The sequence below is a fragment of the Ochotona curzoniae genome, unplaced genomic scaffold (assembly GCF_017591425.1).
Source record: "Ochotona curzoniae isolate NIBS_2020 unplaced genomic scaffold, NIBS_Ocur_1.0 scaffold_3835, whole genome shotgun sequence".
NCBI classification, from domain to species: Eukaryota; Metazoa; Chordata; class Mammalia; order Lagomorpha; family Ochotonidae; genus Ochotona; species Ochotona curzoniae.
This window is the reverse complement of record NW_024467114.1, coordinates 1,670,952-1,685,104: the sequence shown is the minus strand read 5'-3', so window position 1 is coordinate 1,685,104 and position 14,153 is coordinate 1,670,952. Positions and strand designations below refer to the sequence as shown.

General features: G+C 43.7%; 1 protein-coding gene across 1 annotated transcript in view; it reads right to left on the bottom strand.

Annotated features, from left to right (window-relative positions):
- Window positions 1-2,284: 2,284 nt before the first annotated feature.
- The window catches only part of LOC121145578 (zona pellucida binding protein), a 34,045-nt gene continuing 22,176 nt past the window's right edge, over window positions 2,285-14,153 (bottom strand). The window contains exons 6-8 of the mRNA XM_040964494.1: window positions 13,367-13,443; window positions 7,727-7,904; window positions 2,285-2,491 (exon numbers count right to left, since the gene is read on the bottom strand). Coding sequence (XP_040820428.1) covers window positions 2,397-2,491; window positions 7,727-7,904; window positions 13,367-13,443 — 350 coding nt within the window. The 3' untranslated portion in view covers window positions 2,285-2,396. The remainder of the gene's footprint in view (window positions 2,492-7,726; window positions 7,905-13,366; window positions 13,444-14,153) is intronic.

Below are 14,153 nucleotides of genomic sequence, written 5' to 3'. Positions count from 1 at the left end.
GAGCTCTGTGAGGGGAGCTCTGTGAGGGGAGCACTGTGAGGGGAGCACTGTGAGGGGAGCACTGTGAGGGGAGCTCTGTGAGGGGAGCACTGTGAGCCTGAGCTCTGTGAGGGGAGCTCCGTGAGGGGAGCACTGTGAGGGGAGCTCTGTGAGCCTGAGCTCTGTGAGGGGAGCACTGTGAGGGGAGCTCTGTGAGGGGAGCTCTGTGAGCCTGAGCTCTGTGAGGGGAGCACTGTGAGGGGAGCTCTGTGAGGGGAGCTCTGTGAGGGGAGCTCTGTGAGGGGAGCACTGTGAGGGGAGCACTGTGAGGGGAGCACTGTGAGGGGAGCTCCGTGAGGGGAGCACTGTGAGGGGAGCTCTGTGAGCCTGAGCTCTGTGAGGGGAGCTCTGTGAGGGGAGCTCTGTGAGGGGAGCACTGTGAGGGGAGCACTGTGAGGACTAAGTGGAGAAGTGACTCGAGGGGAGCACTGGGCAGCATGCACGAAGATCAGCAGCATTGGTTTGCTACACCACGCTTCCCATTTTCACAGTACAGAACTGTTAAGATTTTAAAAAACGAATTCAGTTCACTGTAGACATTTTGGAACACATTTTTAAAAAGCAACACATGACCTCATTACACAAGACAGTTATTAACATTTTGCTGTATTTTCTCAAAATTTATTTTCATTTATGTGAAAGGCAGGGAGGCAGAGGAAACCTCAGCACCCAGCAGCTCACACTCAAATGCCCACAGCAGCCGGGCTGGGCCAGGCTGAAGCCAGGAGCCCAAGACTCCATTTGAGTCTCCCCGCGGGTGGCAGAGACCCAAGCACCTGAGCCATCCTCCTCCGCCCCCCAGGACGCACACTAGCAGGAACCTGAAGGAAGGAGTGGAACTGGTACTCAACATCCAGACAGAGTGACACACACATGCCGAGTCGTGGCTTAACTGCTGCACCAAACATGTGCCCTGGCACACTTGCATTAAAAAATGCAAACAACACACAACACAGAATCACAGATGAATACACATTCAAATCTACACCGAATCTTTCCTAATTCATTTGGCAGGGATATGTTCAAAATATTACTGGAGAAAAGAAAGCACGTGAAAAATTCCATAAACCGTGAGACTCCTGGGGTTACACTTAGCCATGGGGAACTAAATGACAGGCCCGTTTACTAACTGGTCTACCTTCACAGGAGCAGCAAGTCTACATTGTAGGCAAACTTTGCCTGCCAGGAGCTGCAGTTGAGTTCCAATCCCACGTCTGCGGCCTGTGCAATCCCACGGCCTTATAAACATGAAATGTGAAGAGGGGGACAGCAATGGCCCAGAGGGTAAAGCTGATGCAATAAGGACACACAATTCTACTCATTGCGTAAGCTACTCAACGCATTTCTCCGATGTTGAAGCCACCGAGTATTTGCTCATTTTTCATTTTCAAACACAGCATCCCGGTATGAGTGCCTGAGTGTGCTGGTCAGCGCTGGCCGCCATCTTAACAGTGAAGGAAACTGCATGATGGGTTGGTTGTTAGCAGAAAAGGAAAAGGCCTCATTTCTGTCTTCAGTGGGAAAGCACAAATGTAATTTAAGTAGGCGCAGTTACTCCATTCCAAAACGTCCAAGGGTAATTTAGGAGGTTTTGAAGTGCAGCTTAATGACACCACAGGGAATGGTATGAAGCTCAGCCTGTGGCTGGGAGGCCTCACACGGTAGCGAGAAAGCCCTCGGCCCAAAGTGCCTATGAAGCTCCCACGGTCCAGGCAGAGTGAGCAACAGCCCTCAAGGCTAACCAGAGGAATGAAGCAAGATGAAACGACAGCCGCTGTGAAAGAGCCACGGCCAAGATAAAACAGGATGTGTTTAATAAAGCCTCAAAACGGGGGCAGGACCAATCCAATACAGGATAATTGGAGCAATTTTATTTCCAGATACTTATTTTTATTTATTTGAAAAGCAGATAAAAGACCATGAGGGAGATAGTTCTCTCATTTGCCAGTTAACCCCCAAATGTTGTCACACCTGGGGGTTTGCGAGGATTCAAACAAGAGCCAGGGACTGAACTGGGGTCTCTCTGTGAATGGCAAGAGCCCGATTCCTTGAGCATCAGTGCTGCCTTCCAGGGCGGCGCCAGCAGGCGGCGCGAGGCACGTTGCTCTGAACAGCACCTCAGCCGAGCTGCAGGTGCACAGCACTGCACTTTTAAGACGCGGTCATGCGGGAGGCATTCTGGGGTCATATGCAGGACTAAAATTACAAGGCACTTGTCAAATAGTGATTGAGACGATGACACCACTTTTTGCAAAATCTATATGTTTAATTTTAGCATAATAGTGATTTATCATATATCCATATTTAAAAATATACATTTATGCTCAATAGGCCACCGAGTAGGTCACGATGCTAGCCTACAGACACGCTTTGGCACCATACACCAGGCTGCTGTTGCACTGCAGGCAGTGAGTCCCGTCCCGGGGGTTGTAAGATCCAGGGCTGCAGATCACTGTGAATAAAGCATACAGCAGTAAGGCACCCGAGCCAGCTCCCCTGGAGGACCAGCTCGCAGAGAAGAGTCCTCCTAGTGTTCAACTTTTAAACAAAATTAAAGTGCACAATGCGCAATGGACGGCCTACAGTATCTGCAATGCCAGTGTCATGTTTGCGTGCATACACTCTGCCAAGAAGCACTGCATCACCAAGGGCACCTCCACATAGCTTGCTGACTGAGTGAGGCAATGCCAAAGTGCTCGATACCTTAGGTTTTGATTTCTATGAAATATGCAGAATAGGTAAATTCAGAGACACAGGAAGCTGTCTTATAATTGCTAGAGGCTAGGTAGACAAGTTAGAAGAGAATTGGAATAATTGTTTAAAGATATGAGATTTTTGAAATTAGAATAGTTTGGAGTTATATAAAGGTGATAGTTATTGATACTAAATTCCTTATATTAAAATCATGAGTTCACCCATTGGCGAATCCAAGCACCAGAAGGGAGTGTGGGTCGGGCCAGACTGGATCACAAGCCAATTCACATGAGGACCAGGACTGGGGGACGAATGGGCTGGGCTAGGCTGTAGCCCCCACCAGTGTGAGTTGGAATTGGGGGTGGGCCAGCCCAGCCAGGCTATGGCAACCACTGGCAAATGTTGAGGACAGGCAGGCCATGCCATACTGGGCCACAGACATCCAACCAGCACACATGAGACCTGGGGGGAGAGCAGGCAAACCCGGCAGGGGGTATGCAGGGAGCTTCCCTGCTGGGCACTATTCCCATTGGTGAATGTGAGGCTGGGATTGGGGGCAGACCAGGCCTGGCAGGGCCACAACAGCTGGTAGCCTCATGTGGGCTAGATCAAGGGAAAGTCAAGCTGGACTGACTGTTCCCACGGGTGCATGCATAAGTCAGAGTGAGTGTGAGTTGGTTGGGCTTTGCCACAGCATCAGTTGGCAGATGTTGGCACAGGTGGCAAATTCTGTCAGGTTAAACTGCAGAACCATCTGGAAAGTGCAGGATCCGAAAGTGGGAGTGGGCCCAGTAGGGAAACAGTAGGCACCCCCCTCTTTGGTTGCCACTCCACCTGGTGAGAATGAGAACCACGTCTGGGACAGGCATGACTAGACAGACAGTGGCACCCACTGGCACATATGTGAGCTAATAGTGAGGCTGGTTGGGTTGAACTAGGCTGGAATTCCCATTGACATGTATGAGAGCTGAGTGGGATGTAGGACAGAGTAGACTGGTCTGCTGTACATACTGGCAAGCGTGGGAACCAGGGCAGGGGGTAGGCCTGGTGGGGGTTACTGCAAGTTGCCCCAACCAAGCTGCAGCTCCAATTAGTGTCAGTTAAGGCCAAGTGTGTGGTGGGCAGGATCAGACTGGGCTGCAACACCTATTGGTTTGCGTAAAAGACAGGACTGGAGACAGAACTAACCCAGTAACTGCAACCACCAGCATGTGTATAAGAAGATTGGGGCGCCGGACTGTGCTGGACACTGTATTGGCAAGCACATACAAGTATCAGTTTATATGAAGTTTCTATGGGGATCCCCCCAACTGAATTGCTGGACTCGGAACCCCAACCACAGCGCAAATTGCAGGTTCCATGGTCTGACCGTGCAGTGCATGTGTCAGAGCTGGGCCTCCTCAGTGGTTTACACAGAGCAGCGAACAGCAAGTCCAGGTGCACATGGAGGAGTACATTGGAGTCTGTACATTGGAGTCTGCAGAGGACACCTGGTACCACAACAGAGGACAGAACAAATCTATCAACTACTCCAGCCAAGTGTTGGCAGTGAATAACTGGGCAAATGGCGAGTCTAAGGTGGACTATGTCAACCAGCAGATTCTGGTTTCATAATTTCATTATGTTAGGAGTGGCGAGATCAGCAGTGATTTGGAACGGTTGAACTATCGAAATCTCATGAGCAGCAGTCTTGTCTCATACTGAAGTGCCACATCGGAACCCTGGAGTGGTGTCAGGTGGCTGTCCCCCATCCCAGGACACAGAGGCAAACCACCAAATACACAAATACACAGGGCAACGGGGCACATAAAAACAAGTACATGACGCCTACGAAGGAACACAGTGCTCCTCCAGCAACAGGGAAGCGAGACAACTAAACATCAGGCAGATAACTTAGAATGTGAGTGAGAAGTCTGCCAAAAGGAAAATCACTACGATTCTGGGGCCAAAGAATAAAACACATTAAACCAAAACTAGTTAGGTGTGTTAACAACAAAACTGCACGGATGAAAAAAGAATTTCTAAGTCTGAAGACAAGTGTGTTTTTTAAAATAACTCAGATAAAAGAAAAAATTTTTAAAAATTAAAGAACAATCACTCACATTATGGTTGCTTCAGGAAGGCAGGGAAAGATATTTGTAACAAAAGCCAACACAATGAAATAATTCCTGCAAAGTGTTCAAATCTTGGAAAGAAACGGACACTCAAATCTAGAAAGCCCGAGGGATTCCTAACAGACCCGAGCGACACAGAGCCTCTGCCAGCAGGTGACAGGGGAGCAGGAGAGGAGAGTGGGGAGGGACGAGCAGGTAGCTTCTTTAGCGTCCTAGTTAGGACTTGTTAGTCCTCATAATTCCTTTATTCATTAAAGTTTGAGACCAAGATGCATTTGTCCATTAAAATTAACTCAAAGCACTTGATCCTTTTTTTTTTAAAGAACATATCCTTGTGTTATTATTTCTTTAACTGTTTAGCAGAATTCATCACTGAAAACAATTTAGGCCCGTAGCTCGAGAGGACAAATTTATCTGTATAAAGCAGAAAACACTCACATATGTTACGACGCAGACTCGGGAGCCTACTCATGCTCCCCTGTCCACCTGCCCTCACTCCCCGTGCTCCGCCTCCTCCTTTATCTTTCTAGTTTTGAAAATAGCACACATTCATTTCATTTCTCAGTCACAAGTTTAACACTAGATTAGGTAAAGATATTAAGACTGGGGAAGCAGAAAATAATAACAGAGAAGAAAAAACCCACAAAACAGAAGCAAATAAACATTACTATTCCTCAAGCGTAATGAACGTAGTTTCTTAGACACATAGAGCTGTTCAAAAGCTTTTATATCAATGCAAAATTTTTGACTTTGTCATTTTGAAGCATGATGAGAAGTTCACAAATGCTGATGAATTGTTGGCATAAATTGTTGAACAATCTGTGAAGATTATGATGTAGCAATTTCAATACCCGATATATAACCAAAGCAAAGAGATCTGTGCTGAGACATTCACAACACTAGTAACAATAGGCAGGAAACAAAGAATTCATCAGCAACAGATACAGGGATAAAGACCGTGTCTCTCTCTCTCTCACACACATGAAAGCATGTACGCATGTGCACATACACATGTGGGGCACATACATGCACACGTGTGCACTCATACACACGTGTGGGCACGTGTGCGTGTACATATACACACGAAAGTCCTGCACATGCATGTGTGCATATACACATGCATGCACAGTGCATACATGCACACTCACACGCATACACACACATGCCTGGGAGGCAGCAGGCGAGGCCTCAGTGCTTCGCTGCTGCCCGTGTAACAGTTTAGGAAGGTTTCCCAGTTTCAGCAGCCAGCCATTGCACACATCTGACGACTGACCTAGAATACAGCAATGTGCATTCTCACTCCCTCTCTATCTGCATCTCAAATGAGTAAATTAAAAATAACAACAACAAACACTAAAGTGAACATCAGACACAACCACTGAAAACCATCGGACGTGGCCCGCTGTGCAATGCCTCGGTTGGCTAATCCTCCCCTCTTCGGGTGCTAGGATCCACTACGGGGGCTGTATCATGTGACAGCTGCTCCAGTTCCCACCCAGCTCCCTGCCTGTGGCCTGCAAAAGCAATGCAGGATGGCCCATGTCCATGGGACCCTGAACACCGCATGGGAGACCCAAAGAAGTTCCTGGCTCCTAGCTTTAGATTGGCTCAGCTCCGGCTGTTGCAGCCATTTGGGGAATGAACCAATGAATGCGAGATCTTTCTCTGTCTCTCCTTCTCTCTGTGTAAACCTAACTTTTCCATTAAAAAATCCACTTACCAAGTTTGATCAAATAGCAAAGAACAGAGATTATTACCACACGGTGAAAACCGAGAACCTGACAAGTACGTCATCAGCCAAATTTATATTTATGCAGAAAATCTTAATGATAAAAGTATTTGTAATTTTTAGATTTAAAGTTGTCATTCTACTTGCAAGATCTACATTTAATAACTTCAAAATTGTCATAATTAGTTAAACTGCAGATATTTTAAGTTTTCTTTGAATAAAAACATTGATGTATATGAAGACAGTTGACACTTAGCATTTCCAGACATTTCTTCATTCTTCATGTGATTTATAGTGACAAAAAATCATTATAAATTATCAAAATGGCTAGAGAGTGGGCATTTGAAAGTGCTTTATTTGTTAACTTGGAATTTTCTAAGATATATTTATAGTATATTTTATTAAATTCTTTTAATCAAAAAATCAGAAAAATAATTTGAAGACAAATCTATTAAAATAAACAAACTGAAGATAAAAGAGAATATTGGAACTTTATTATATGAAACCATTTTTAATCTAATTCGAGATAGTAGGCAGAAACGCCGAATCTCAGTGGAGACAAAATGAAAACGACACCAACTTAGCACTATCTACACGAGAGTAGCTCTGAAGACCTAGGCTGGGCCCACTCAACCCCTGGCAACAGAGCAGCGAGGATGGTGCGTGATACACTCAACGCAAGCCAACGATCGCACAGCACTCGCTTCTGTAGGAATGCTGCAGAGTGTGGCTCAGACCCTCATCGCTAGGGCCACACACCAGCGTGTGACAACAAATGAAAACAACGTAAGAACAAAGGCAGAAGGCGGTGACACAGGACTCTCTCTAGACTCTCACATAACTCTTCTATGAATTGTTCTAAAAGCTGTATCATTTGTCTCTTTCAAGGGTAACTTGAAATGACTCAAATACCACTTCCATTTCCTCCCAAAGAACTGCCAAACACTCCCGAACACCCTCCCACCATAACGTTGGTACCAAGGCCAAAATTAAGACTTTTTTTTCTCCTACACAGTCTTATCCACATTTCAAACATGCTACTTCAAATTAACTACAGAAACACCTAAAATGATAGCACACTGGAGAGACAGGCCGACAGAAGCCAGTGAGCCCTCCTCAGTTACAGCCCCGAGTGGCAGCCGGTGCCTACCGCAGCACTCCGGACACCGCGGGTGCTTGAGCAGGTTCATGCCGTAGCCCGGGAAGCAGCGGTTAATCCACACCATCTGCAGCGTGCCTTCAATGTAATATATCTCCGGCAGGGGCTCTGCGTGTTTGCCAAGAACTTCCACTTGTTGGTGAAAAAACCTCTCTATGAGATTTTTGGCCTAAAATATAACACAATTTGAAAAATTATTAGCCAAAACCCAATGTGATTTAAAATAAAACAGGTGGCATATGGACTTAGAGCCAAAATAAAGAAGAATCAAGGTCCTTATTTTTTCCTTCAGTATTCATGAAATATAATACAAGAAATAAGAATGAAAATATATCATCGACATTCCTTAAGGATCCAAACACACATTTAAATATGACACACGATACATCCGCACATACAACAAAAGTCTTTGGACACTGAATTGTGAATATGTGGGATTGCACATGAGCACAATCGAGACAGCCCTCTAACTGAAGGAGGTCTAAAGAATTACTAAGAAATTAAATGTACTTGAAGAAATGCATTTTTACAAATCTTTGTATACTGTGAAATATTCGCTCCATTCTTTCCATACTAGATTCAATAAGAGAGAAGGGCTATTTAGGGAACAGCAAGTAAAACATCACATGAGCCACCTGCAGCCCCTCTGGGGCGCTGCTGAAGTCCTGGCAGTCCATTTAGGGGTGCTGAAGTCCCAGCACCTCCACTTCCAATGCCATAAAATTCAAACAGCTGTATCCCTGCCCCATGGGAGACGCTGGAGTCCAGGCTCCTGAGGAGGCCTGACTCGTCCCAGCCCTGATGCTGCTGGCATTTGGTAAGTGAGCATGCTAACAGGAGATTCCTTCTCATTATTACTCTGCTTTTCAAATAAATAAAAATGAATGCTTCTAAAGGGAGAGGAAATACAATACATGCTATACTGCCAGTTCTCTGTTCCAAAGATTAAGTTTACAAAATAATTAAGCAATCACTCTAATAATGGCCTTTTTATGTGTGCTAATTAGCCTTGTGTTCCTAAAATCAACAAGAGGTTGATGCTTTTGTACGGTAAGATCTATGTATTCAAGCCTCAAGTGGCATCCTCAGTTCCACTGCTCTGTATTAGTTGATTTTTACTCCACCCCAACCTATAACCCTTTCTACTCAGCACCCCATTGTCTGACAGTCCCCAAATAATTCATTTCCTTCCCCCTGGTGCAGCTACTCTGATAACAGGCAGAAGGTCTCTCTGGAGAAAGATACAAGAATCACTGATCATCTACATTTGACAAGCCCTTGTCCAAAAAGCCTCATGGCTCCTTTGCTCAAAGGGTGCCAAGACTGTGAAAGGGCTCCAGTCTGCGAACTGCTTCCAGAGCCCCAGGTCTGTGTCCCAACGACGTAAGACTTTCATCACTAGACGTGGAGCCTTTCTACTCACACAAATGAGGTAAGAATTTAGCACGCTTTCACCTCTAGCGAAGCCATAACAAACTGGCCATGGAGAGAGGTCTGCACCTGTAAGCCTTCCTCACACTCTCTTAACGTGGCAGGCCATCATCCTATGACTGCGTGGGCTCTGGTGGCTGGCTCTTCCTCTTGGCCTCTGCCACCACGGAACCTAATCACCTCCAGTGGGTTTCACATCCACACACTAAAAGCCATACCTCCCTTAGTGAGCCCATTTCAATCAATTCAGCCTGATAAACTCGGTGCTCCTTCTGTCATGATCTATTACCTCTCAAACTCACTCCACACACATTCCCTAAATCCATGCTTGGGCCGTTGCAAAATTCAAACACCTCTTTCAGTGTTTAGCATACTTCCTTACAGGTTGTATCTTGGGCTTCTGGACACCTGATGGAACTAGGACCCAGGCACAGACCCAAAAGTCAACAACGGTGTTGCCAATGGCTCCTAAGCATGACCAGCACTGTCAGGCAGAGAAACCGGCTTGGCCAGGCACATGACATTTTCCCAGGCAACGCAGGGTTAACCTAATCAGACACTGGTGGGAAGTCTGGCAGCGTGGCTGGAGAGCATTTCCAACATAGAAGCTAGAAAGGCCAACAGTATTGAGAGAAAATGATGATTTTCAGAGGCAAAATATTGGAACATGGGGACCTCAAATGTTATCAGCAATTTCTCACACATCATTGCCTAACTTAAAGACCCTCGTTCCCCATCCCGCCCCTATCCCCTCCTCCCCCGGCTGTGGCCTCATTTTAACAGTAGACACCCAATGAGGTTGACAGGTCAACTTGACTTGTACTTCAATCAGCTGATGGTGGAGGCTCTGCACCTGGTTTCCATTCAGCCACACAACTAAACAAGTTGAAGGCCCTCTCTCCTTTGGGGAATATCCACACAATCTTAGGTCAGCTATACGATGGGTGAGCTTGGAAATCAAATTCCTCAGTTCAACCTTCCTTTCAACCTTTTGTCCGGGAGCATTAGGACCTTGAAATCTAGTTTTCCAAAAGCACTGAAAATTATGATATACGAAGTCTAGATCAGGGTGTTGATCAGAGTTCCGGTAATGAAGTAGCAGAACTTTAATACTGAAGGAAGAGTTGTTAACAGCTTTCAATATACTAACATTAAGGAACAAACTCCAGAAGCCACAGAATCAATTCACTGGACCTCTGCCTGTGACACCAGCATCCCACACAGGCACTGGTTCAAGTCCTGGCAGCTCCACTTCTAATAAGCTCCCTGCTGAAGGCCTCCCAGCAGAGCTAAGTCAAGTCTTTGGAACCCTCCACCCATGTGGCAGACCCAGAGAATGCTCCTGGATCCTAGCTTCAGATTGGCCCAATTCTGATCATTGCGACCATTTAGGGGATGAACTAACAGATGGAAAACCTCTCTGTCTCTCCTCTTTCTGTAACTCTGCCTTTCAAATAAAAATAGACAAAACTTTATTTTTCTAGAGCCACTCTAGGTACTGATTACTTATTAGGGTTCTTCATATAGATAGAATTGGTATAAATGTATTATATGTCTCACATATCTCATTTCCTATTGATGGTTAATGCCATTTCTGATTACTAGGGGCTCATCAAATTAGGAGGCCAGTGTTTCCCACAGTTTTTCATCAGTAAACCAGAGCATCAGGAAAGCCCATGATGGAAGTTCCAGTTGGAGTATGAGGGGGTTGATGGCTAAGCCCTGGTCCAACACAAAGCTTGAGAAGCAGCTTGAGAAGAGGAGAACATGGACACCCAAGTTCCAGCACAAACTAGTCCCTCTCTTGTCTGACTGTACTTCAACGTTCTCTGAGTTCAGGGATGCTCAGTCAGACTGGACTGCCTCTCTCCTCTGACAACCAATCCAGAAACCTGACAGGCAAAGCCAGCAGCAATGTTTTATCAGCTATCTGCACCTTTAACCTAGCCAAGCTAACACTGCCACAGTCTTTCAGATGACAAAAGATAGTAACAAAAATACAACAAGATTTTTCAAAATTTAAAGGCAATATGTGAGCTTCTTAATGTAAATTACTCAAACTTAACAAAATAAAAGTGAAAATGTAACCCTATATTTATTCAATAAATATAATTTTAAAAATCTGCCCACAAAGAATATTATAGAATCAGGTGCTTATTTAGAGATCAATGTAGAAATTAACACAGCAAATCTCTATACCAGAAAATCACAAAAATTGCGGTGATTATTTAGAATGTAAATAAATGGAAAGGTTTACCATTTTCAGGGACATGAGACATGACTGTAAAAATAATCATTCTTACAAAACTGACTGACAGATTCAAAGCCTTTCTGGAAAGGGTGACATGCTGATTTGAAAGTTTCTGGAAATGAAAAGATGTAGAGTGTCCAGCTGAACCCTGACCAAGAACCAAGATGAGTATTTACACTACATAGCATTGGACTTGTTATACAGACACAGGACTGGAAATAACAGCATTTGCATAGTAGTTAACAACAGCAGAAAGGTGAAAAGAAATGGGTCATCTGAAAGCAAACAGAATTTATTTTGATCAAATCTTACGAATGTGATATATGCTATCACTGGGCCAAATATTCCAAAGGAAATTTGTGTTTATGTAACATTGAGTTTCCATTCCATTCCCAAATATTTCCAAAATCTAAGGATTGTATTTACTAATACACAAGAAGCTAAGTGCAACAAAGTTCTGGAATTGAAAATTGTAGAGTGAATGATTTAAAGAAAAACACAGTAAATAATTCTTGTCCGATTTTTACATGAAGGTCTAAAGTGCTTCTGTGAAAAAATCCTGCCCAGAAATAGTCAATAACTGTTTTGTTATTGTGACAGGAATTATACTAGCTTTATAAAGTTATTAATCAGAAATATCCAGCAACAAATTCTTATTTTAATATAACAAGCTAAATATGAGATTTTATGATTAAAAGGAAAGACAAATTGCTTCATAAAAGGTTTCCAAGAGAGAGGAAAATCCTTAGGGCAATGTCTGTGGAGGGACTTAAAATCCGCAGGCAGTCTCCAGAGGGACTACGACCGCCGTCATTCAGGCGTCAGTCAGAGACACTTTCACATATTTTTGTTTCTATTTAACGTGCAATACTGATATCCAGTATTAGAAGGAATATAAGAAGCTACAAATGTACACCACTCTGAGACCATCTCCACTGAAAAATTAAAGAGGTCAGATTCCTATTCATGTGTACACACATATGTTTACCTATACACACACATATATATGAACTCATATTTAAACTTACACCATTACCAGAAAAATTATCTTAATAGGTTGTCAACTATTGAAACAGCTTGAAGACTGATAGAAGGTAAAATGCGTATTACATATTAGTTCAACAATCATTAGCATAGTACTCACAAATTCAGAGATGACTACAGAAAAGTGAAACTGCTTTCTGCTCTTGGTGGCCCAAAGCTTAAAACTATTTTAGGAGTAAAGAAAAATCTATCTCAGGAAAGAAAGGCTGATCCTAAAGAAAATTCAAATGGAAATTCGAGGTACTATGTAGATTACCGACTTTAATTATCTTCCAAGATGCTTACTGGTTATAAATTAAGAAATAACATCTATATCAACTGCACTGGTAAAAGACAGATACTGACCTCAATATGAATATGTATATCTTCACTAGAAAATTTCTCCAACAACCGTAATTTATACAGCCCAATCAGTTGGAAATACTCTTTTTATAAAGCATTTGTGGTCAGTGAAATATCATCAGACACAGGAAAGAAAACGCAGCCATAAATTAAGGTTAAATAATATTTAAGCGTAATACAAAGCCGAGAAATGAATTAGCCTGGCGCTAGAAGCTACAGCATAAATTTCATTCAGTGCATGCTGGACATGAAGCAACATAAAAACAGTTAGTAAATATTACATTTTAAATCTTCTCATCATCTAGGATGTAGAACAGCAACGTGGACTGAGTTCTACCTGAAACCAACCAGAGACAACACGCCCAAACAAATGCGGACGCCATTCCATCATCAGTCAGGAAATGCCGGTTCTGACAACACTGCACATGAGATATCAATTTTCTTCACGTTCGTATTGTTTACTATTGAGTGAAGTCTTTATTTCTGAATCCACGCGGGAATGTGACATAATTAACAGCTGGATAAGACATTTGCTGACGTCTCTCCAGCATCCCCTGACATACCTTTGACAGCCTTTTGGAGGCCTCACAGCTATGGTCTAAACATGGCTTGGGTCCTTTTTCAGCATCTAAAGATGAAACTGAGAAAATATGTTTTATCATAGGGCATATGCTGTGTCACAATATTTAAACTGCCTTTTTGAAAATTAAACATATAATTTATTTAGCATTTCTCTTCCATTGAAAATTAAGCTGGGGGCAGGGAAAGAAAAAAGTGAAAACTATTTTCCTAATGTCAAATCATTCTTTTTCATCAAAAAATCCAATGTCAAGAAAACACCATATCTGCAGTGAACTTAAGAATTCATGTCTGGGTATTGATTGCTTAAACATTAACAGAATTCTTTTCAACATTTAAAACACACATATGCATTCATACAATGATCTGCCTATACGTAACAGTGTATATAACGCAATTAATTTTTAGTTACAAATTTTCAGAGACAAAATAAGCCACTATGACTCTAGAAAAACAAAGAGGTGGTGCTATAGCATAAGTCAGCTCCTAAAAAGATAAACTAAAAAAGTCTCACATTAGGGGCCTGTGAGGTGGTGTAGCACGCTACTCCTTTGCAGCACTAGCATCCCACACAAGTACTAGTTCTAATCCCAGCTGCTCCATTTCCAATCCAGCTCCTGCTGATGGCCTGAGAAAGTAACAAAGCATGGCCCAAGCTTGATCCTGGCTCCCTGCATCCACATGGGAGACCCAGAGCAGCTCCTGGCTCCTGTCTACACAAGCCCAGCACTGACCACGGCAGTTATCTGGGAAATGAACCAGTAGACGGGA